General features: G+C 33.5%; 2 protein-coding genes across 2 annotated transcripts in view; both read right to left on the bottom strand.

The window, feature by feature from the left end:
* LOC125683348 (diablo IAP-binding mitochondrial protein-like) overlaps positions 1 to 7,904 on the bottom strand; it is an 8,719-nt gene extending 815 nt beyond the window's left edge. The window contains exons 1-4 of the mRNA XM_048924411.2: positions 7,508 to 7,904; positions 3,510 to 3,641; positions 2,637 to 2,765; positions 625 to 694 (exon numbers count right to left, since the gene is read on the bottom strand). Coding sequence (XP_048780368.2) covers positions 625 to 694; positions 2,637 to 2,765; positions 3,510 to 3,641; positions 7,508 to 7,657 — 481 coding nt within the window. The 5' untranslated portion in view covers positions 7,658 to 7,904. The remainder of the gene's footprint in view (positions 1 to 624; positions 695 to 2,636; positions 2,766 to 3,509; positions 3,642 to 7,507) is intronic.
* An 11,643-nt stretch (positions 7,905 to 19,547) lies between these two features.
* On the bottom strand, positions 19,548 to 21,742 carry LOC130046736 (adenosine receptor A1-like). Its single transcript, XM_056139414.1, has one exon. It carries the CDS (start codon positions 21,732 to 21,734, stop codon positions 20,730 to 20,732), a length of 1,005 nt encoding a protein of 334 aa, XP_055995389.1. The 5' UTR covers positions 21,735 to 21,742; the 3' UTR covers positions 19,548 to 20,729.
* Between the last annotated feature and the right edge of the window lie 4,780 nt (positions 21,743 to 26,522).

Here is a 26,522-nt window from a genome sequence, read left to right as displayed (position 1 = left end):
GTGTACAAACATTTGCCTCTATGACTCACCATCATTCATGTCATAAATCTGTTATCACAAGATGTGAAGCATGTTACCTGTCAGGTAAATTACTTGTCATACAGATGATTTACCTGACATATGATTTACCTGACAAATGATATACCTGACAGGTGATTTATCTTACTGATGATTTACCTGACAGATGATTAACTGACAGATTGATTGATTGATTGATGTTTTCCGCCACACTCAACAATTTTTCAGTTATCTGGTGGCGCCCAGTTTTTATTGGTGGAAGAGAGAACCCAGATACAATGTACCTGGGAAGAGACCACCGACCTTCCGAAAGTAAACTGGGAAACTTTCTCACTTACCGGTGCGAGCGGGATTTGAACCCGCGCCGACAGAGGTGAGAGGCCGTGTGATTTTAAGCAAGATGCTCTAACCACCCGGCCACGGATACCGATGAATTACCCGACAGACAATTTACCTGACAGATGATTTACCTGACAGATGCTTTACCAGACAAGTAATTCACCTGACAGATTATGTACCTGACAGATCATTTACCTGACTGATTATTTACCTGACAGGTGATTTACCTGAAAGGTGATATATGAGACCTGATATTGGTTGACTTACCTGTCATATAAGCTGCTTCTGATGCATCATTGACAAGTCTTTGACAAACTGAAAGGAGCATGACTAGGTCCTGAAAAACATGACATCTCTATAACATTGACTAATGTACATAAATATAAGCAATAAAGGGGTAGTCACAGATACATGCTGCTCTCATCTCTGACATGAGGTCAATTTGGTTACTATTTCATTTCTGTGGAACAATATTTATTTTCAAATGCTTTATGAAATTCACAAAAGTATAATTTTGTATTAATGAATCATTATCAAATACTTGTCATGTACTTTAGCAACAAAGAACTAAATAATTTTGCTATTTAATTAGATTAAGAGAAACATGTCTAACCGAGTTTGATTTAACAGAGAATGCTATTTCATATAACTGATCGGTAGTCTAGTTGTTAGAGTGCTTGCTTCGTGGTGCCATGTCAAATCACATTGAGATAGGTAGTGGCTGTTCCTTCACTAAGTACCCATGCAACACTAGAATTAAGTGAAAGTCATAGGTCTTCAGATCATAATGACCATAAAAACAAAGATCCCTGTCACAGTGCGCATTGGTGCATTAAAGAACCCTTGATGCTAAAGCCTGGACTGCCACGTATACATGAGTGGATCAAAATTTGTGATGCTTCACCTAAAGCTGGTGCTGTCTCTACAGGAGTGAAATGGAAGGCAAAACAACATACACACAAGTAAAAGCCTGTACACAATCTACATAATTTATAATGATATGATTCTGATTTATATTATCTACACTAACAAGTACCAACAAAAGTTTGATTTCATGGTTGCTAAGTTGTCTGCTTTTATGGTAATTGCCACTCTTGTGTTCTTGGAGGATATATATCTGTGAACATAACAACGTATATCAACCAACCAACCCCACCCCTTCAAAGATAGAGATAATTGCAGTCATATTGACATCTGTATGACTTGAAATAAAGACAAAACTTTTGCAATACACTGTAAAACTGGGGGATATTTGTACTGGGTACAATAATTGGGATCACCTTCCTTCTGAACATTAACTAGAACTGTCCTAGTGGGACTAATACCCCCACAGGGCACATTGGATGGTGGGAAATAGTGAATTTGTGCTCATTGAAGAATAACCACATCATTTTAACATGAAGAATTTTGAGAGGAATTCATGTAAATGCAAGACTATATATTCTGCAGTGGAATGTTACTCAGAATATTGAAGATATGCTTAATATAATTTTTTGATAATATTAGTATGGATAACTACTATTCATACATGAGCCAGAAAATGCCACATCTTTTATTAACATAATCGTTCACAGACAGATGGGCAGACAAACAGAAACAGATCATTACAAAATGTAAAAGAAAATGACTAAGTCAATGAAGTTGAAAAAACACCCGTAAAATGAAAATATCCATTAAAATTTCCTTAAATGTTAATGAATCTTAATAAAAGTGACAGGGGCACAACTTCATCATATCCATAATACATACACAAAGTTTGAATCAAATCTGTTCATTGGTTTTCAAAATATACTCTCCAAAATGAGAACACCCTCTAAAAATGGGGAAAAATAGATCCATAACTTCCTTGAATATTAAAATATCTCAATCAAAATAGCAGTTGCACAACTCCATTATTCATATAAGATATGCATATAGTTTTAATGAAGTTTGTTCATCGGTGTTACAGATATCCTCTGGACAAATGATGTCCCTACAAACGGACGGACAGACAAAGTGATTCCAGTATACCCCCCAAACTTCATTTACAGTGGGTATAATAAAACAAAAACTATGGTGCAGAGGTGGATCCAGGATTCCCAAAGGGGGCAATTTTTCCAAGGACAGAATGAATGCCATATGTAAGGAGCTTGTCCCACCTAAAAAGGTCATTCTGAACTGGTTTTGTTTAGGAAACAGGGTCAAGGTAGAATGACTTTTGAATATGTGTGTAATCAAAAAGGGAGACAAGCCCACTTTCCCTCTTTATATTTGCAACTGTGTTAGAATATTGGACCTACCTGTCTTTTCTTTTTCAGTGTCTTCACATTGATCCTGGTTTCTACAATCAACTCATCTATCTTGTCCATATCAGGGTGGCCTGGGTTCTCCAGCCTCAATTCTATCAACTTTATCAGTGTGTAGACTCCCTATAAATGTAGGAAAAGAGAGTAACAACAACACAGCCTCCTGTCTGTCAGTTCTATCACAGTGTAGACTCCCTATACATGTATATAAAACATTAACAACACAGCCTCCTGTCTGTCAGTTCTATCACAGTGTAGACTCCCTATACATGTATATAAAACATTAACAACACAGCCTCCTGTCTGTCAGTTCTATCACAGTGTAGACTCCCTATACATGTATATAAAACAGTAACAACACAGCCTCCTGTCTGTCAGTTCTATCACAGTGTAGACTCCCTATATAATTGCATGTAAAACCATTCTATGTCAGATTCTTCTGTTGTATAGTGTTTATGTTTCAAGGACACAGTGACCATAAAATGGCTGAAATATTACCGAAACAGCGTTAAACCCAAAACAATTGATCAACCAATAAATGACATAGAAATGTTTTATAATGTAATATCATGTATTAATTATTGATTTGAAGGAAGACTAGTGCCTTGCACTATTCATGTTACCTTTAAAAAATAAAGCATTAATTAATTATTATTATACCTCCCTTTGAAAATTCAGTCTGCTTTCCCATTAATCACCATCAAATGTACTCCACAAATAAATCTACTTCTTGCTAGTAATCAGAACTACCGTATATGTGTATCATTGGCAAAGACGTTAAATAAATCATTGCACTTCATAAATAAAAAATTTATTCCAGTATCATTGTACTCACAATATTGTAATATAGTACAAATATTTCCACACCTTTGTGTATTCTTTCTCGATACTAAACAGTGCCACCATCGTGTACGTTAACAAAGCTGCTGCTGACTCTGCGCTGGCGACACTCGAGTTCTGGAGAAGCTTTGAAGTGGAGTAGTCATCCATATTGGGAATCTGGAAAAATACATGGAAACTTTTAAAATATTTCTCTCAGTTGCTGATACATGTATATCTCCAAATGAAATGCCTGGTTGTAAAACCTGTTATCATGCTATGAATAATGTCCAGAAAATGTTACAAGACTTCCAGCACAGGGAAATTTCATTTGTTTGTTAAAAAATTCACTAACCTATGCTAAATGTCTTAGCTTTGATGTGCTGTTGGAATTGTGACTAACCTATACTAAATATCTTAGCTTTGATGTGCTGTTGGAATTGTCACTATATATAAGGCTAAAAATAAAAATATGTTTGTTTCCCCTCCCCCGGCCGGGTCAAATAAAAAGGGCCTGAGTCAAAAAATTTTTTTTACCAAAAAATCGCGTTTTTATTTTTTTTTTATTTCTGGAACAAAAATCGTGTCCGTTCCAAATTTTACTTTCGCTATTTTTGGAAGTCGCCGGGATTTATCTCTCAAAGTTTCAATGTTGTTGGAAAATTTCAAAGATGGGCGACACAAAGATCGCTTTGTCATCTACTGTAAGAATAAAATACAAACAAACATCAAAAGTGGTTCCGATTGTGGTAAATCGACTTTACAGTTACTCTAAAAGTTGTACCTGGAACAACGTGCTGAATGATTTAACCGCAGATGATGATCACAACATAGATAAGTTAGACGAGGTCTCTGTCACTGTGTCGGACAAGCTAACAAACGGCGTGACTTTCGAGCCAGGTTTTCATGAACAAATAAGTTATTTTTTAATAAGTACCTTTCTGATATGTTATTAAGTACATCTGTTTCTACTTTAGAAGTCAAGAATAAATGTTTTTGTTTTCAATGTTTTCTTTGAAAAGATGTAATGTTTCTACGTAGGTATTCATAAAGTAAACCAAAATATTGCATCCATCGAGTGCATTCACACTGACAGGTCCAAGAATATGAATTATAAATGCCAGCAGACATGTCAATCCAGTGACCAACATAAAAACAAGTTCGACCAATACATGGCATACTCTTCTTCTGATGTACAGTATTGAAAATGACTATCGGTGCTCTCAGCTGCTTTTTCATAGGTGTTTCCAACGAAAATTTTCAAAGAAAAAAGAAAAAAAAGCACACCTGCCTGGTCTGTTTCAAAAGTCAGACCCGGGGGAGGGGAAACAAACATTCTTTTAAATATGGCCTAACCTATACTAAATATCTTAGCTTTGATGTGCTGCTGGAATTGTGACATATAGAATATCACATTCTAATGTTGATCTCGGACCTGGGATTGGCCCCGAGAGTTGATACGGGCTCGGGCCGAGATCACTCGAGGGGCAATCCCAGGTCCGAGATCAACATTAGAGTGTGATATTGTTTATATCATATACCTAAAACACAACAAGTTGATAAACATTTTTTTAAAATTGGGGGGGGGGGGGTATTGACCCAAACATAAATACATGATATACTGTACAACGATATTTGACTATTTCATTCCTTCAGTGAGTTTACTTTAATGGTTACGTTTCCAGTACTATTGGCATTGTAAAACATGCTAAAGTCTGGGTTTTGTAGCTTTATTCCATTGCTGGTCACGATAATTGGATGATTAATTATGGGTCCACATCCCCTCATGTGGTCTAGAATTAACTAAACTGCTTGGTTGAGAAACTCGTCATATCTATCGTTGTGTTGTTCATGTACATGTATATTCTATTAAGCAGCTCCTAAGGGCTTGCTAATTGATACTAAAATTGGAAATAAGTGAATTATTTTTATTTATTTTTTTCGGATTTACCAAACTCGCCCGTTTTCAATATTTCATATAATTTGTAAGAGTTGTAGAACTTTGTTTACGTGGCGTCATCGTATGAACGGGAATGTTTACAGATCTGATGCTGTTATTTCTTTGCTTAAGGAATGTTACCTTATACTGAAGTAAGTTTTTTTTACCGTTTCCCATCTGTTTAGCATCTATAAGTCGTTGAAATAAGTCGGAAGATAATGGTTCTACTTTTCTCGTTTTACTGCCAAGTCCTCGGGATTTTAGATTTCAGAAATCATTTTAAAACAGTTTTCTACATCAAAATTGCTGTAAATTAACATTTTATCTCCATTAGGACCGGGAATTTCTGAAAATGCTTCAGTATCACCCTCCATAATCCTCCTACTGTTTTCTGTCGCCTAAAACGTTGATTGTTTTGAAATGAAGTTAAACGTGTTATTGTTCTAAATAAACAATTGTTACTTGGGTTACCCCCTTTGCTTAGATACTCGCTACAATTTAGTGCTGTTTTTGAAAACGTTTTTATTTAATTTTTCTGCTTAAATTAAATTTTGTCATGGAAGAAAGTATTATATTTGAAAAAAAATTGTGTCGAACATCATTTTTTTCATGTAGTTATGTTAGATTTAAAAAAATTAAAGAAGAAATAGCCATTTGAAATTTGAGGGCAAGACAGCCCCTTGACAACAGGCCGAGACAGAGATATCTCAGCCCTTAGGGCGAGACAGCCCTACCTACTTGCAGCTCTCTCACCCTAGCCAAGATAGGTGTATCAGGGCTGATACACTACTAGGTATATGATATTAACCTATACTAAATAGCTTAGCTTTGATGTGCTGCTGGGATTGTCACAAACCTATATACTAAATGCCTTAGCTTTGATGTGCTGTTGGGATTGAGAAATGACATGGGACCTAGTTTCTGCTTGTGAAGCCAGTGCCCTATCCACTGTGACTGGTGTAATCTTCTATGACACAAAACAAAATTTCTAAATGTTATGTTTTCTGTTTAAAAAATAGCAAAATTAGAAGAACATACTTTACACATATGACCTGTTAAATAAGCACACGTTTTAAAGCTGTGCATATAAAGTAATTAGGCTATTACACTCTCAAAATAATCTTGTACGTAGCACACGGGTGGTCACAAGGGGACCATTAACACCATTTTGATCATCATTTGATACATCATCCATGCACAATAGACTTTTAATTGCATCTTGCAACGAATACATTTATAATGAAATCAATAGTATTAATGTTTCTTAATTGTTGATTAACAATTAACTGAATCATGATGATCATCCTCCAACCTATTCTCTTTAGAGAAGTCGAGAGGCATAACCTTCATCGACTTCTCTTCGCAAGCATTCATGTTTTGATTCTGGAAAACGTGTAAATGCCGGAGTCGGTGATGGTTTATGCTTCGACCGACGTTTCGACTCAGATGTGACTGGATTTACGCAATAGACACGTTGTTTTCAAACATTTAACAGCAATGCACAAAACCGTCATAAGGAAATCAAAACTTACTTGCTTTTAATCTATTTTCAACATGCCCCTGTCCCGGGTTTAAATCACAACTCTGATTACGTCAGCCTGCTTTTCTCTTAACTGGTCCCCTATTGTGACAGCTCCCAAGACCAGTTAACGTAAACCCGGGACAGGGGACATGTTGAAAATGGATTAAAAGCAAGTAAGTGTTGATTTCTTTGTGTCAGTTTTGTGCATTGCTGTTAGATGTTTGAAAACAACTTGTCTATTGCGTAAATCCAGCCACATCTGACTCGAAACGTCGGTTGAAGCATAAACCGTCACCGACTCCGGCATTTACACGTTTTCCAGAATCAAAACATGAATGCTTGCGAAGAGAAGTCGATGAAGGCTATGCCTTTCGACTTCTCTAAAGAGAATACCTCCAACCCAGTCCCGAATCCTTAAATAAATCTAGTCTAGATCTTTTTACATGTACACACGACCTGCGCTCGCCCTAACAGTAACACCTATATTATACTATTTGTCTCAGTGACATCAATACAGTATTGATGTCACCGAGACAAATACTTAACACACTACTGAGGAAATTCGGTCTCGGAAAATCTACGTACCTCCATGTGACTAGCAGCTGGTATGGCACAAAGTGTTAAAGATGACCCCACAATCTTCAGAACTCTATGGCAGCCAGAATTTACGGTTAACCTCTTCATTTCGAAAAGAGGTCGCCAAAGCCTTATTTTTCTCCATGTGCTACGAATCATAATGATAATCTTACGAAATCGTTTGTTTACATCATGTGATAGTTTCGTATACTAGATTCGTAGCTGTTTTGAAAACAAAACTTGAATCTAAAACATTATAGGCAAGTATCCATATCATAAGCAATTATAAGAATTGTTATTTCAGTAAACTTTGCATATGTTTGTAAAAAGAAAAAAAAGAAGAAAAAGTCTCTGTTCACTGTAGCTCTACAGACTAAGCCTACAAGTCAAGCGGCAGTTTGAACGATAGATGCACTTGTAAACTTCTGTCATTTCTGGGGAGGGTGTGTGGGAAGTTGGCGAGCAAAGAGCCCGCACATACGTATGTATTATGGTTTGAAAGATCCTATCAAGGACCATCTCGACGACAAATAAAAATAAAATTGAGTTATTTCTTTTTCGAATATATGAAATCCCCCGAACTACATGTATCAACTAGCATACATCTCTCTCTCTCTCTCTCTCTCTCTCTCTCTCTCTCTCTCTCTATATATATATATATATATATATATATATATATATATATTACAGTATGAAAAGACTGAAATGCTTCTATAAAACATCAAAGCAATGCTTGAACAAAGGAGAAAGTTATGTCTAATCAAGTTGTAATGCAACTTTCTGCCCCTGTGTATTAATTGATGGCTATTTTTTTTTTTTTTTTGGGGGGGGGGGGGTCCATGTAGGCTAAATTATGTAAAATATCTATTAAGATGCGGGAGAATTATTGAAAAGTTTTCTGGAAGACTAAAGAGTGACTTTTGTTGAAAACGGTACCAGGAACGAGAATCGAACCTTACGGTTGCGAAAAAGTACATTAATCAGTAGATCACTGCCACCGGTCACTAGCCTGTAAGGTGGAAATTATAAAGTACCGATTGATTCCGGGGTTGAAATCACTTTCCACTTCAGGGCCCTCAAAGAACAAACTATAAAGCCCTCGGACAAGGTGTTGTAATGGGAAATGTGAATCCAAACCTTGAAAGTAGTATCAATATCTAAGGGGGGAGGGCTGAAAAGATTTTCAGAGAATTGTCATATTTGTTAAAAACTGTACACAATTGATATATTACTAAACCAATATGTAACAATATTCATTGGAACATTATCTCCATTAATTATTGCAATAATAAGATAACAATGTGGCCAAAGCATGATTTACTAAGACCAGAGTGGCATTTACAATACAACTTCATATCGTGGTGTAAAACGGAAAATCGAGCTGTTTAGTCATGTTTTTATATTGAAGTTTTCGGAGATAAGAAGCAATGAATGCAGTCACGCCATATATGGTTTTTTAGATAAATTATCGTAGAAGAGAGCAGTAGTAAATACAATGGTATCGCATATTCCCTGGAAGCTCATAAGGTTGACCCTTAAATTTTCATACAAAATTTTGAGTAGATTTATACATGCGCTTGCATAAACGTTTTATTAAGAATGCACCATTCTCCATTAAAGTGTTAAATTGCGTATTTTATGTGTCCGCGGCCCTCAAAAATACATGTAATGCTTTAGCTGATAAAATCGTATATTTTACACATGTATTCAGTATGTATCAAAATCCTAATATGATTATAGTAACATAATTATGCATTGCTCCGAGTACTACACTCATAAGATGTGAAAATTAAGCAAAATCACCGTGTCCGTTTTACATTGATAATTATTACAATTGGGGTAATTTTGATCATTTCTATACTTCCGGGTCCTTTGTTGTTGTTATTTGAAGGTAACAAAACTAATATCTAGCAAGTAACTTTGAATTTTTCAAAGAAATTTTATTTTAACGAAAAAAATGTTCTGAAACTGGTGTCCGTTGGATTGCGAACAGATACGTTACCGATTTTTAAACCTCTACAAAAATAATCTGACAGCATTCTTTTCAATTTTTCATATCAATGTAAATAGCATATTTATTAGATATAAGAATAACCTTAAAGTTTTTGCATCATGAAAAAGGGATATGATAAATAATCCAGATTAAAGACTAAAAATCAGCATTTGGACGCGCGGTTTGCAACAGATACGTTACCGCCTATCCAGCTTCAGAAGAAGGGTACAACAAAATTAATTGCATGAGGTTGTTTGATTATGCAGGTATATGTATTTTACACCGACTCTATTCTATATGATGGATAATGAATGATTTTTGAAAGGAAAACATGATTAATCAACAGATACGTTACAAACATGCAGATACGTTACCATCGTTCTTTTCATGGCTGTAATACGGATATTTAGAGTTCGTTTTCATTCTGAACTTCAACTTAGTTACAGTATGTTGTATCCGGTTCACAAATGATGATGCAAACATGATTTTAAAACTTTGTAACTCAACAGACGGGCAGATGCAATCTCTACCCAGAGTTATCGTTCCTTACACTCACAAATACCTCTGTTAACGTCTCAAAATAAGCAATGTTATTCTACATGTAAATCCACTTTTTTGCGACTAATAAAACTAAGAACTACTTTATAAAATATCGGGAAAATGTAGGACAAGAAACTATTTGAGGATTTTTTCCCATTACTATATATTCTTCATGTACCTATGCATAGGCCTGGTGCAATAGAACTACCCGATATCCGCGTTTCAACCCAAATCAATGTTTCTTGTGTCACAAAAAGACTTGACATCTGCTCAGTATTTATTTATTTACGTATATTTTTGTAATTGAAGTCAAAACCATACTTTATTTGAGCATACGTGCCAGTTTACAAAAACCTTGTAAAACCCTTGAGACGTTGACAAGAGGTGGAAGTGAGAGCAAGGAACGATAACTCTGGGTAGAGATTGGGGCAGATGGTAAATATAGAATTTTTTTCATGAATTTTCTGAAAATTCATCTTTGTAAAAGCAATGAATATGACAAATTTGGACAATATTTGGGCTGTTTTCGTAGTCAGTTGGTCTCCAGATTCACCATATGATTTCACGACGTTGTCGCCGATATATGAATTTAATTTTGTGCAGAATTCAACTTTACATATAGTGAAAACTTTGGAGATCCTTTTTGTGAACAGTTCTGCTGTGTGGTGAGTACGTGTTCACCCGTGTTTACCTGTTTACCTGAAATTATTCTGTGTTAAACATTGGTAAAAGTCTTTCTGCAATATGGAAACCTTATCTAAGTCAGTTTATTTAAAAAATAGCGAAATCCAAATGAACAGAAACAATCGAATTTCAGACTTTGAACTTATGCAAAGTGTCATTCACTCAGTCGGGGACACGGTACGTTGCATCCAGCTTGACCGTGATCTTTGGCGTATATACCTGACCAATGATGAAAGTAAACAAACTCTATCAACTCAAGGGGTTGATATCAACAATCAAAACTTCAATGTATACGAGCAAAATCCCTATGTCACTGGGTCAAAATCACCCGCAGATAGAGTTCTTAAAGTGACTGTGTCTGGAGTGCCCCTGTCTGTCGATGACAAAGAAATTTTGGCGATGCTCACAAAACTTGGTGCTAACCCAAAAAGTGACCTACAATATGAAAAAATAAGAAATCCGATGACAAAAAAGATGACTGGTGTGTTAAATGGCAACAGATACATTTATTTAGAACCCTTTCCAGATAACAAATTTCTCCCCCGCACGAGCTACTGCGCAGGAATACAATGCCGCATTTATCATTACGGTCAACCAAAACCCCCCAAACGAAAATACCGAATTTGCTGGAATTCTGACCACCCCACCAATGAATGCACGGAAGAAACTAAATGCAAAGTTTGCCTTCAACCGGGGCACCCCCCGGGTGATGAACAATGCTCTGCCCATGCTAAAAAATGCCCCAATAACTATATCCAATTCCAAGGCGAACAAAATGCTCTTTCAAATTTCTACCCATGTGAAATATCTGTATTTGGTGAAAAATTCAATTCTGCAGAACAGGCCTTCCAGTGTGTAAAAGCTATAAGATCCGGCGATCTCATGGCTGCCGATAAAATCCGAGCAGCTAAGTCGGCACTCGAAGCCAAAAGAATTGGCAACTTTGTCACTACATCGGATAGTTGGATTTCATCACGGGTTCAGATCATGGAGGAGATTATTTCGAAAAAATCGGAACAAGTTGAGAATTTCCGAGATGTTCTTGAAAACTCTACCAAAAATGTCATTTTCGCAGAAACCACATACAATGATTTTTGGGCTACAGGCCTCAACTATGATCAATCCATGCACACAAAAACCTCAACCTGGCCTGGAAAAAATGTACTAGGACAGATACTTGGACGGGTAGCCACAGAAGTTAAGAAAAAAATCGAAAAACAAATCCAAATCTGGGTTACCTCGCCCGGCTTCAGTCAAATAATTATTATAACAGTCTCTCATGTTTGTTTATACCTGACACGATTTTTTGTCTGCTATTTTCGCTATGGAACATTTGAAGTGTATTACCCTGAATGTAAGGGGTTTAAATGGTTATGAGAAAAGAAATACATTATATCAATGGTTTAATGATAACAATATTGATGTGATTTTTCTACAAGAAACACATTTTTGCGAAAAAAATAATTTTAAGTATGACTCAAGATGGTTTGGTACATCCATACACTCTAATACTGACTCTGCTCATAGCAGAGGAGTATCCATTCTTTTTCATAAAAAGCTTAATTTTGACATCATAAATATACACAGATCTGTTGATGGTCGTAAACTTTTGATTAATATTAAAGTCAATGATCTAATTATCACACTCGTAAATGTTTATGCACCCAATGATGATAAAAGTAGAATAGAATTTTTCAAAAAATTAAAAACGTGGATTTTTAAGCTAGCAATGAGTGAAAACAATACTATACTTGCAGGAGATTTTAATACGATTCTTAATAAACAGGATAGACATCAATCACAATCACAATCAACATATAAAGATAAAAGCTCAAAACATTTAGAAGATCTGCTATCATATTTAATCTTAGTCGATACATGGAAAATGAAACATAAAGAAAGAGAAGGATTCACGTGGTGTGACGGAAATGGAATACCTAAAAGTAGAATAGACTTTATATTCATGTCTGAAAATTTTGAGTTAGATATGTCAAATGTCTTTCTTAGAAAACCTCCAAATACGCAAGGTAATAGAAGCTCGGATCATTTATCAATTAGATTAAACCTTTTAATGAATAAAGAAAACAGGGGTAAAGGTTTTTGGAAATTAAATACCTCGCTATTAACAGATATAAACTACACTACCGAGGTAAAACAACTGTTAAAAGATAAACAAGAAGATTTAGAAAATATAATTGATAGTCAAACAAGATGGGAAAAGGTGAAATCTATTATCAAAGAATTTTCGGTAAATTTTTCAAAACAAAAAAGCCAAAATAGAAAACAAAGAATTACAGTGTTAGAAAAGGAAATAGAAAAAATTGAACTGTCACCGCATCATTTAATAGATATGAATAGAAAAAAATCTCTTGAAGTCGAATTAGATGAAATCTATTCGAAAACAACTAAAGGTGCATTTATTAGATCAAAAGCAAATTGGATAGAAAATGGAGAAAGGAACACATCCTACTTTTTAAGACTAGAAAGAAAAAAACAATCTGCCAATACAATACACGAAATTAAAGAAGATAATAAAATGATAAATAAAACTGAAGATATAATGAATTCACTTTGCAATTTTTATGAAAACTTGTATTCAACAAATCATGTCCCAGATGAAAATATAAAAAAAATATTTAGAGGATTGTGAATGTCCTCAACTAACCAATCAAGAAAAAGATATATGTGATAATCTTCCAACGGTTTCCGAATGTGCACAAGCTATAAAACAGATGAAAAACAACAAATTCCCCGGATCTGATGGAATACCTATCGAATTCTATAAAATATTTTGGAATGACATTAAAAATTACTTTTATAAATCACTAATTACAACATTTGAAAAAGAGGAAATGACTTTTTCTAAAAAATTATCAATTATTTCTCTGATACATAAAAAGGGAGAGAAAAATGATCTTCGAAATTATAGACCAATTAGTCTTACAAATTGTGATTATAAAATTTTAGCACAAATTTTCGCTATAAGATTACAAAAAGTTATAGATAAACTAATAAGTAAAGACCAATCCGCATACATTAAAGGTAGATATATCGGTGAAAATGCAAGACTTTTACTTGATATATATTTGAATACTGTGAAACAAAACAAAAAGAAGGAGCAATTTTACCTCTTGATTTTCAAAAAGCTTTCGATTCTGTAGAATGGAACTTCATGTTCAACACCCTTAATAAATTTAATTTTGGAGAGCAATTCATAAAATGGATAAAAAAAATTATATACAAATCCTGTATATCGCATAAAAAATAATGGATGGATGTCTAGGACCTGTAAAATGACCAAAGGCATTCGACAAGGATGTCCAATCTCAGCATTGCTTTTTTAATTTATCGTAGAAATAATGTCGAAAAAAATTCACAATTCACCTAAAGTTAAAGGCTTTAGTAATGACCTTATGACTAATGAAATAAAAATACTTCAACATGCAGACGACACATCACTTTTTTTTTTTTTTTTTTTTTTTTACAGGATATCAGATCTATAGAAAAAGTCATTAAAATAATTGAACACTTTGGTCAGGTATCAGGAATGCAACTCAATAAAAATAAATCTGAAGGAATACTATTAGGTCCTTTGAAAAACAGATATGATAAATTATATGATATCAATATCACCAATGCACCTGTTAAATGCTTAGGGATATATGTAGGTCATGATGCTAATCAATGTTACAATAAAAACTGGACGGAAAAAATTAATAAACTAGAAAAAAGACTTACAATGTGGAATACAAGAAAATTAACCTTATATGGAAAATGTACCGTAATAAATACTTTAGCAAGTAAGTAAGTAAGTAAGTAATTTTATTTATTATAGTGGCATGTGTACATATATTCATACATCCAATTTTATCACAATACACAAATCAATAAACACCCGGCCCGTCGGGCCTATATGCCACTTTAAACATTGATATAATAATATATAAAGCAAATAATTGCGCATAATAACATTTTCTATAATTATATATACATACATGTGTATACATGTATAATAAGTATATAATGTATAAATAGCTCAGTTGTTGATTTTTCCAAATATAATAGATTGTCTAAGAGAAAAGGAGGAGTACAAGTATTTTGCTAATTGTCTTGGGTAGTTTGTTATTAACATTCGAAGAACCTCTACATCTGACATTGACATTTGATCAAATCCCGTATTTTCAAACAAAGTTGTTCTGAGTTTAGAATACAATGGACAATAGAGTAAAAAATGAATTTCGTCTTCCACACAATTTAATGAACACAATGAGCATATTCTTTCAACAGCAGGTTCCCCATAATATCTTCCCGTCTCTATTCTTAAAGGTAAAATACCACATCTAAACTGCGACATAATTGACCTAAAGTATTTTGGCATATCCAATGTTACATAATTAAGACACAATTAATTTAGCATTAACCCAATTATACTATAGTGCAACTATATTGCAATATCCAAGAAAAGAATCCATAAAAAAAAATAAAGAAAACAATCTTCAATTTCCTATGGGGCAAAAGAGAAAGGATAAAAAGATATACTTTAATTGGAAAACAAGATGAAGGAGGAATAGGTATTGTTGATATTGATTGTAAATTAAAAGCACTCAAGGCTGCTTGGGTAACAAGAATTTTCAATGAAAAACAATCATCTTTAAAATCTTTCTTTAATTCGTGTATTCTTAAAAGATTCGTTACACCCGAATATCTCATAATGACAAATACAACCAGTACTGATGAAATAAAGCAAATAGTCAAATCATTACCAATATTTTACTGCGAAGTACTCAGTACATTGAATGAATGCAAACATAAATCACATAAAATAAAAGAGATGACTGACGTTGAAGTATTATCGCAAACTATATGGTTTTAAAACAATTGACTCGATTTAATGGTAAACTCCTTTTTTACACAGATTGGATAAAAAGTGGAATTTTATACATTAAAGACCTGTTTGATGAAAACGGAAATTTTCATGATATCAATTATTTTTCTAATATTCTTGTCAACAAGTCTAACTGGATTTGCGAATATAACACACTGAAAAAGGTTATTAAACCTGTCCAAAAATATCACGATACTTCAAAAGGAGTCTATATAAATATAAGAAAACAAAGTAACATTTTATTAGAAAACAAGAGAAGAATACCCCTAAACTTGATAAATAGCAAAACAATATATGATATATTTATCAATAAAATCTTTATTAAACCCTACTGTGAGAGATTTTGGGCAAAAAGCTTCAATTTCAATTTTGAAGAAAACAAAACAAATATTTATCAGTCAAAAATCACTAAAATCAAAGACAAGCAATTAGCAGAATTTAATTACAAATTCCTACAAAATCTACTTAATAATAATAAATCTGTTCACAAATGGAATAAGAATGTATCCAATCAATGCCCGTATTGCCAAACACTCGAAGATACAAAACATTTAATCTTTGAGTGTAGTAACGTACAATTGATATGGAAGAAATTAGAAAATCATTTGAAATTTAATTTAAAATGGAAACATGTTGTATTAGGATTTTTTCATGAAGAAAATAAAACTACCACTTCAATAAATCATTTATTATCATATACAGCTTATTACATATATAAAATAAAGATGAAGTTAAGATATGAAAATAAAGAAGAAAATATTAATGACATTTCCTATTTTGTAAAAACAAACTTAATGTACCAATATGAGACTTATAAAACATTGAATTTCAACTTCAATTATAAATGGTTTTATGATATTTCTATGACTTTGTGATGATAATAATAAAAAATAGTCAGACTATCTGAAGGAGTCTGTCCTTCAGTGAAGCTGCCTGAAGGGGAAAATATGGACATTGTGTGTTTAAGGCTGTTCCCCTCAGGCAGCATGGCTTATTGAAAAATATCTCTACCATATTTATATATATTTGTTATAGTATTATAAATATCGAATTTATGTATATGAATGTATATCTATATGTCTTAAATATTAATTTTCTTAAAAGTAATATAGTGTATGATTTAAATATATATATATATATATATATATATATATATATGTGTGTATATATATGTATACGTGTATATATATATATATGTATGTATATATGTGTGTGTGTATATGTATGTGTGTGTTTATGTATATATACGTATGTAATTAAAAAAAAAAAAAAGAATATGACAAATTTTTTCTTTTTCTTTTTATTATGAATATTGTTATAAAGAATTAAGATGGTAGAATGTCATTTGGTACATTGCAAGCACCTATTATTGATGGTATCGTATCTGTTCGCAGTGGTAACGTATCTGTTTAGATATTTAAAGTTAGTTTCTCGTTGGATTTAGTGCTGTTATTATCAAACACTTGGTTAATTCCTCAACATTATTTGTTGTTTTTAATATTCATTTCTAACGCATAGAGAGAAAAATACGCTTGAAATTGAATGATTCACTCGAACTTTTCAGAATAGTAAGAAATGGGAAAAACACTGGCAGAAATCCAGAAGGCGTGCCAGGAAAGAAAGAAGCTTAATATGATCCATCATTTCTTGAGAATGAAAGGAAAAGGGGCAGGGAAAGTAAGGTTCCTGCTCAACTTTTGACGGAGCGGAAACTGATAGCTCGTCGGGGAAAAAACCCCAAAAATGTACTGTAAAAATACAGACAGAAAACCATGAAATTCATAATTGATGCGATACTGACTTTTCTCGTCTTTGTTCGTTAATTTTTATTTGTGTTCAGGTTCATGTTATTATTCATGATTGAAAATATGTAAATAAACTCTCATTTCAATGGTTGGACATCTTTTGTCATTTATTTAACGGTAGATGGGAGATATCGTTCAAATAAGTAGATTACTTTTTAGAATCAAGATACAGTATACACTACATTTGATATCGAAATAAATGAGTGGAAAAAAGAAAATAAAAACAAATTCAAACTCTGCTCATCAATTTCTGTAAGAAATAATGCATTGTTTGAATTTAAAGTACACAAGATCTCCTTCCTTTTATTTTATATCCTTCGGAAACAGATACGTTACTGTTGCACACTTATGTATAATAGGTATTTGAGAAGTTAGTGGTCAAATATCTTTCCCATTCAAATGTTATACTGACAGTGTACTATCTACGTCATAATTTGAAATACATTTAAGGTTTCTGGAGGTCACTGATTTTGAACTATCGTAATTGGAATATGATGCATCAAGAAAAAATAGCTTGCCGATTTTCTCTTCGTATTTGATATTTGTATTTTTAGGTGAAATATAATGCTTAGGTATTGACATGCATATGTAAGCAAATCTATATTTATACACATACTTGAAAAATTTATAACTTTTCCATTGGCCTTAATAGATATTGAATGTCTGGACAGATTAAAACCCTACCCCTATCACGTTTCTGTTGTTTTTATTGTCTGGACTTGGTTATTTGACGTAACTTATCTCGACAAAGAGTAGCAGTAAAAATTTCCCATTCATACCGAAATGATCTCAAGATATTCATTTTTTGAAAAAAATATATGAAAGAACGCTGTAATCAAAACTTTATTTTTCATTATTTTCAAAATGGAATTTTACACTTTAGTGGAGAATGCACCAATAGATCGACCAATATCACGATTCTACAGTATTTGAATTCGTCTCAAGTCTCTACTAATTGCACAATGAATTACTAGTTTGAAATACACGTCTAGGGATAGAAATATTGGCATTACATTAAATGAAAGAGACGTTAAAACTGTGTAGGTTTAGAGCTTTCCGATTAAACAGTCCTTCTGCCAAACAAATGTAGTCCTTTCAAAACCCTTTCAAAAGTATAATTCACAGGGGGAATAAGTCAACTGGACAAGGTCAATTTCAAGTAGCACGAATTTGCAATACACAAGTATATCTAGCCATTGAACAAGCACAGTTATACAGCATCTTGTGCGGTTATATTCAAACTTCTTTATTTAAAATAGAAGTTTTTGTTTTTGTTTTTTTTTTTGATGTTTTTTTTTTTTTTTTGGTAAGGCATAGAAGATATACTTGTTTAAAATCATTTCATCATATGAATATTGTATGATATTGATTTTGTCTCTTCGTTTTTTGGGGTTGTTGTTGTTGTTTTTTTTTTTTTTTGGTTAATTTATTTTTGTTTATGTTTGTTTGAGTTTTTTTTGTTTTTGTTTTTTGTTTCCTTTTTTTTATTTTTATTATTATTATTATTTTTTTTTTTTACATTTGATATACATGTACAAATGTTTTATACCATGCATATGAGTGTCAATGCTATTTGTAGATACATGTAAAATAGGGAGACGGACTACATTTTAGGCAACTTCACTAGGTAAATAACTAAGGCATAGAAGATATACTTGTTTAAAATCATTTCATCATATGAATATTGTATGATATTGATTTTGTCTCTTCGTTTGTTTTTTTTTGTTTTTTTTTTCCTCTTTGTTTTTTTTTTTGGGGGGGGGGGTGTTTTGTTTACATTTGATATACATGTACAGATGTTTTATACCATGAGTGTCAATACTATTTGTAGATAACATAGGGAGATGGACTAGTATGCATTGTGTAAGTTGCAAAACTTAATTCCGAATCCTTTTGCAACTATGATAACGATTGTTATATTTGTATAACATGTGATTACAATGCAATAAAATAATTATATTTATACTAATAAACATATATTACATTGCCTGACACGTTCATATCAAACATAAATACTATACATATGGTGATGCAGAGCTATGTTAAATGTATATACAAACTTTTCAACTTTGCATTTAGATATTGATTGGGATTGTCTTATACAAAAACTCATTCCAGAAAATGGCCTCTGAATTCTGTATAATATAATAATATCTTTTATTGATACAGATTGCATAATTAGTTATACAAACTACTTTACCTTGTGACCCTGTCTTTAACATATATAAATATAAGAGTAAGATAAATAAAAATATTAAAGATTTGTCTATTTAATTACAGAGTTTGAGATGACTTAAGTCATAAACACCTGTTATCAAATACTGTAACTCCTGTTTTGTCACGTGCCACTGAAGTACATCAGCCTACCATCACGTGTCACTAAAATACAACTCCAATAAGCCTACCATCACATATCGCTAAAACACAACCATGTGTCACTGAAATACAACTTTATAAATCATCACATGTCACTGAAATACAATTTCAAAAAACCATCACGTCACTAAAATACAGCCACGTATCACTGAAATACAACTCCAATTAACCTACCATCACATATCACTAAACACAACCACGTGTCACTGAAATACAACTTTATAAATCATCACATGTCACTGAAAAGTCTGAAATACAATTTCAAAAAACCACCACGTCACTAAAATACAGCCACGTGTCACTGAAATACAACTCCAATTAACCTACCATCACATGTCACTAAACACAACCACGTGTCACTGAAATACAACTTTATAAATCATCACATGTCACTGAAAAGTCTGAAATACAATTTCAAAAAACCATCACGTCACTAAAATACAGCCACGTGTCACTGAAATACAACTTTATAAATCATCACATGTCACTGAAATACAATTTTTTTTAAAAAATCATCACATGTTACAGAAATACAACTTCAACCTACCATCACATGTCACTAGAATACAACTTCAAACAATCATCACTATCGTTACTTGAGGGTAAATACGGTTGAATTAGGATTTGAGATTCATTAATTGTTAATACTTTGGCTCTCATCATTGAAACACTGGGATGCTTGTTATCTGCCGCGATTCAGATCAGGTCTTATGCAATCTATGGACGTCTTATGATGATGGATCAGTCCTTATACAATCTGTAGACGTCTAGTGATGAAATATCAGGCCTTATGCAATTTGTGGACGTCTAGTGATGAAAGGTCAGGCCTTATACAATCTGTGGACGTCTAGTGATGAAATATCAGGCCTTATACAATCTGTGGACGTTTAGTGATGAAAGGTCAGGTCTTATACAATCTGTGGACGTCTAGTGATGAAAGGTCAGGCCTTATACAATCTGTGGACGTCTAGTGATGAAAGATGTTGAGTGTAATAACTCGCAGGGTTTGTAGAAGATGTTAACCATGTGTGTCCTGGCTGTCTTGTGTCGGAGGGAGTAAATAATGGGGTTCAGAAAGGAGTTAGTAAAGCCCAGGAGTAAAATCACCTCATTAGCGACCCAGGGGAGATGACACCACGGACAGACACTTTTCAAAAGCATCGTCACAAACAGTGGCCCCCAGCAAAGAGCGAAACACACCAGTACCAGCGCCATCGTCTTGGTAGTTTTAAAGGACGCCTTGGTTCGCGCGATTTCCAGGGATTTATAACTGGAGCTTCCTGATGTCTTGGAAGATGTGGAGACGAATCTATAGTGCTGTTTTATTTTGTAGTGAATACACGCATACATTATTGACAATAAAATCAGGGGGAGGAATACCCCGGACGATATGGCGCTAACAAGAAAAACGTCGTCAAATATTGCATAATACGCACAAGTGCTGAAGTTTGAATCAGCTGCCATCATCGATAGCAAGGTCACAAGGAGGCTGCACAACCAGACGGAGCAGATACAGACTAAAAACAGAGTTCTGTGGGCTCGGATTTTCAAGTGCGTCAGGGGAAAACACACAGCGATGAACCTCTCTGTCCCCACCAGCAGAAGATTAAGGATAGAGGCGACGGTCAGAAAGAGGGCACTGGCAATAATCATCAGACACAAGTTCCGTCCGAGCTCCACCAGGCTCGAGTACAACCATGCAATATAAGACGGGATTGTCACCACACCAACGAGGAAGTCGGAAGCCGCCAGCGACAGAATGGAAAAGTATGTCTCCTTGCACATCATGCTATTTTTCCACAGAGAGGAAACGGTTAAAACGTTTCCGAATGTGATTCCGAGTGATAGCACCGCTAGGTAAACTGTAGAGACCTCAATGAACAGTCCCGAGATACCGTCACCACAAACAGTTCCGTTACAGGACACTCCGTTTGGGTCCGGGTTCAGACCCATTGTAAAATTGGTTCCATTCATTTTGTCGACTGATCGTGTCTGCTGTCATCTAATTGTCTGTCTGAATAATAGGAAATACACCAGATAAAGAGCTTGAACTATTCAAATCAACAGTTCCTCTGTGTTTGACAGATCATTATATAGACTGGTATTGATACGATAGAAGCTGCGTCAAATGGCGACATATATCACGCTTCTGTGCACGTAACAGAACCTAACACGAATCGTGAAACGTGAGGACTCTGTATGTAGGGGTCAACAGAGGTCATTATATCTGTGTATAATCCAATAAAGAAAGGTCAATATGTGCAAATTTCTTGAAATTTAATAAATACATCAGCATGTGTTTCTATATTTCTCAAATGATATGTTAATTCTTACTGTAATGAGTATGCACCGATTTCTTTATTGTCGGTATGATTGTAAAAACTGGTGTACATTTATAGAAAATTCGATGAAGAAAATGTTTGCGACAATTCAATATAGAAAACTAAGAGAACTAACAAAGCTAATGATTTATCTGAAGGACAATCGATTCTGTGTGTCCCCATAGGTTCATCCTTTCTACGTCTCCAGTCACATTTACGTGCCTAACTTTCAGAAAATTAATCATTTCTAGTAGAAATAAAAAAAAAATTGTTAAAACTCGTAGGTGTATTTGATCTAGAAATGCCAACGCCGGTAATTTCCCTTGGTGAATTTGATTGTATGCTTTTCCTTTGGGGTTCTCTTAGTTCTACGTCTCCAGTCATTTACATGTACGTGCCTGAAATTTAGAAAATTAAAGGGATAATGAAGGTAATTTTGTTAATTCTTTTTTGTTGTTGAAAGAATAGAATGAGTCCAAATGCCTCATACAACTCATTTCCAGTAAATAATAATCTCTTTTGCATTTCATCTGCATTAATTTCCAAATTTAAACTGATTATAATCTTCAAGTTATGTCCCCTGAATTTTTGCTTCCTAGACAAAAATTCAATGTTATACAAGTTGGATCCTTAAGTAACTTTTATTTAAAAGCTGAAAAATATCATTCGTTATCTTCGCCTTTCATTCATATATCTTATTTAATCATATCAGAAAGGAATAAGATAATTTGAGGTGAGAAAAAAACATCAAAATGAGCTTTATTATCTTTTTAACCATTTCTGATAGAAATAAAACACTTTTAAAAAACTTATTTACCTATTACAGTGACATCGCGCATGCTGTTGTTGTCCAAATGTAATTACATACGCTGTTTTATATGAATAAAACACTTTACTTTAAGAAAGTTGAATATCATTTTGACGACAATTTTACACCATATCCATTTCTATATCAACGCATCTTATTAAAATGCTAATTAATAAATATATTCATTTGGCTTGGATATTCTGATATTTACGTAAATATTGCGTGTAGACAGGTAACGACGCACACACTTTATTAAAATGTTAATAGCTTTCTTAAAAATAAAACCTGTAATACAAACACAAAATTTTGCTGAATAATTAAGATGGTGATGTTGATAATATAAGTTATTAAAATTGTGATATCATCTAATCTGTTCGCTGTAGAATCTGATCCAAAATACAAGAATAGAGGTGTAGATAATCCTTAAAGGTCGGCAATTGGGTATAAAAGCAGCCAATCGGTGAAAATGGTGGAATATATGAATTTTCTGGTCACATTCAGATTGCAGCACTTATTTTGCAAAAATAAAGATTAAACTGTTGTACTGAAATTTTAAAATGGGTATGCTTGTTCCCTTCATAACTGTGCATATATTGGCCATATCTATTCTAGATATAAATTCTCATAAAGTTTTAATTTTGACTTCAAAAATTTGAAACAGAGCTAAATTTGTATTTCAAACTAGTGATTGGCAGTTTGTGGGTGTGATTATCTTTTTTTATTGTTTACGCCGGATGTTGACTCACATATTGCACGAGCATGCTTGTCTAGTTCTAGAGAAGAGGGATTGCACCAAAGGAAACATGTAATCAAATCACTGTATAATGTGGGGGAGGGGGGGGGATACTTACTCCCATATCATAAGTAAATCCAGATTTTATTTTTTAATTATATATAATCACATTCCTTTTAAAAATTGGTTAACTTTATAAAAATAAATCATTAGGACTGTTCAGTCTGATCGCTGTTTTAGAGTTTTGCAGGATTGCTCAAATAATGTCAAGCATGATGTTTGTCTGATTAAGCAACAATCTCCTAGGCCAGTTGTGCAACTCCCAATTGTCTCTGACCAATAATGACAAATGTCCAATTAATCAACCATCACTCTAAGATTACTCTCAATGTGTGAACATTACAATGTCAAAAGAGACAATCATGCACAGCTAGTAGGTTTCCAAATATTATAATGGACAAAGTGTTTCTTAATAATCCTTCAATACACATGTCCTCCATTGCACAGATACAATTTTCCCCCAAATTCTTCTCATAATTGAAAAGTACCAAGAGGAAAATCATAAGTATTAGTATATCATGTACACCAATATTTGTGTATATTATCAAAAATCTACATGTTTTAAAAGACACGGATAAAACAATGATGAATTCATTTTGTAGTTCCTAGGGTGAAGTTTTGTTAAAAGTTTAAACATATCCTTTCAGTGACTCACAGATCAAGCAGAGAGGTAGAAAAATGCGGGAAAACTTTAGTTTATTTTGATAAATCATGCCAGTCTCCCTGTTCAGGATATCGTCTGCTACAGAGCACGTGTAGAATCAAGCATCAAACTGCTTCTTCTTCTGATAACACTGCTAAGCCCTGCCCTCTTGCCAATGCTTAATTGTTGTAGGGGTGTAAATTTTTCTAGGTTATTTCCGACCTTTAACGTTAGGAAAATAGACCATGTCCATGATATATTTTGTAAGTACATTTGGATATTTGAGAGAATTTTGTCAGTAATCCATTTAGAGATATTACAAAGTTCCATAATTCCGTCCATGGAGGTCGTGATGGAACAAATCTAATATGTAAATAAGCAATCGTGTCCCATGATCCTCTGCACTACGTTATCCTGACAACGCATACTTAGTGCAAAGCGTAATAATACGATACCAGCTAGTAATCCATACCGTTATCATTTATCAGTAATTATTATTAAGGTCTTCCGTTTCCAGTGGAACGCATTATTGTTATTCTTAAAGGAAGTGAACAATGAACCTAGAAGACCTCCTGAAACTAATTAGTGTGACCTGAAACTAATTTGCTTGTTTCTATTACGAGAGTTGATTGATTAAACACTTTAAGTTATTATGGGGGGGTCATCCATTATTTCCCGGCATGCATCTGTGCTCTGACGTAGATGGGACACATTGCGGTTGTTGACTGGGTCACTATTATACAGCAGAAGAAATTCATGGATTCATATTAGAATTGATGGATAAGGTTTTAGAGCAAAAAGAATTGAAATTTAATTTCATTACAATCCATTAAGAAAAAGAAGAAAACACCCCCACAAGATATCTCCAGCTCCTCCAACTTCTAAATTTGTACTTAAAAGCAATGTATAGTTCAAGGTTCAAAATCAATTTTATTAAATTTCAGTATATTTGGAGATTATTAAGGTGACTGTGTCAGATAAAAGTACTACAATATTGGCATGTCATTTGTATAATGATAATAATTGATGTACATGGACTACCGATAAATTTTGGAGACGCAATTTACAATTATATTATTTATTCACACTAAAAAAAAATACTTATTCAGAATCTGTACCAGAGTCTGAGGTTTCAAGAGATCCTTCTTAATCGGAAATGCTCCCTTAATTGATGTCACAACAAATGAGGGTAAAACTAATCTGATTTTTCCTCCAAGGGACTGACCTCGTCTGCCACCTAGTTGATAAACTGTCTGTTGGCCATAAATCTTGATAGCATGTCTGCGACAAAATTGTTACTGTATTCCATCACGTGTGTGTAATTGGAAATGTTTAAACATAAATGCCATGTTATGTTTAGATTCTAATACATGCGAATACATAAGGCATTTTTCATTTTTGTGTTTTTCTTACTTGTTTAACAAATCCTCTCTGGATACATAAATACATGAATGAATGTAAGCTGTATCAGTTATAATAGGACTTAGACACACAGTGTCAAAATATGGGTGTAGAGATTTCAAATTTTAAGTAAGATCATAGACAATTCTAAAGATAAAGGATGATAAAGTAAATATTTAAGGTTTAAATACAAGTTCTTGCACTTTAAGCAATGAGAAATTGTTTTTCTGTTAGAGGAGTTGTAGAATTTTTTTTTAAAAAATTAGCATAAACCCAAGAAATATTAAGTTATGTGTGGAGTTTTCAAACCTGTTCTTGTTCTAGAATATTATTATAGTGGCACATTTTGACAAAATTGAACCGTTCCTAGCAAAAAGGGTATATTATTATTATAATATTAAGTATATTAGTGCTAAAGTGTGAACTATAGAGAACATCCCTCAAAATATTAGAGCAATGTTGATTGTCGTTAAAATGTTACAGTCAATCAAAGTTGACAACCAACTCGTGATTGGTAATCATGGCCTTTTTCTTTACAAGTATGCAAAATGTGACGTCACGTTTCTTCATTATGACGGTTTTTGAAAAAACATTGTTGGATAAGATAAGTTTTTTTTTTCTTTTTCTCTAAGAACGGCTCAAATAATAAGCAATTTTAAGGGTATATAATATGTTGGAATAGTAAAATACAATCCAGACAAGGTGATATCTTACCAGTGTATATGTAGGAGTTATGAGATTGATCACTATTCGTTATCTTCACATTTCATACTTA

Source organism: Ostrea edulis, chromosome 6 (assembly GCF_947568905.1).
Source record: "Ostrea edulis chromosome 6, xbOstEdul1.1, whole genome shotgun sequence".
NCBI lineage: Eukaryota > Metazoa > Mollusca > Bivalvia > Ostreida > Ostreidae > Ostrea > Ostrea edulis.
This window is presented reverse-complemented; position numbering and strand designations above follow the sequence as displayed.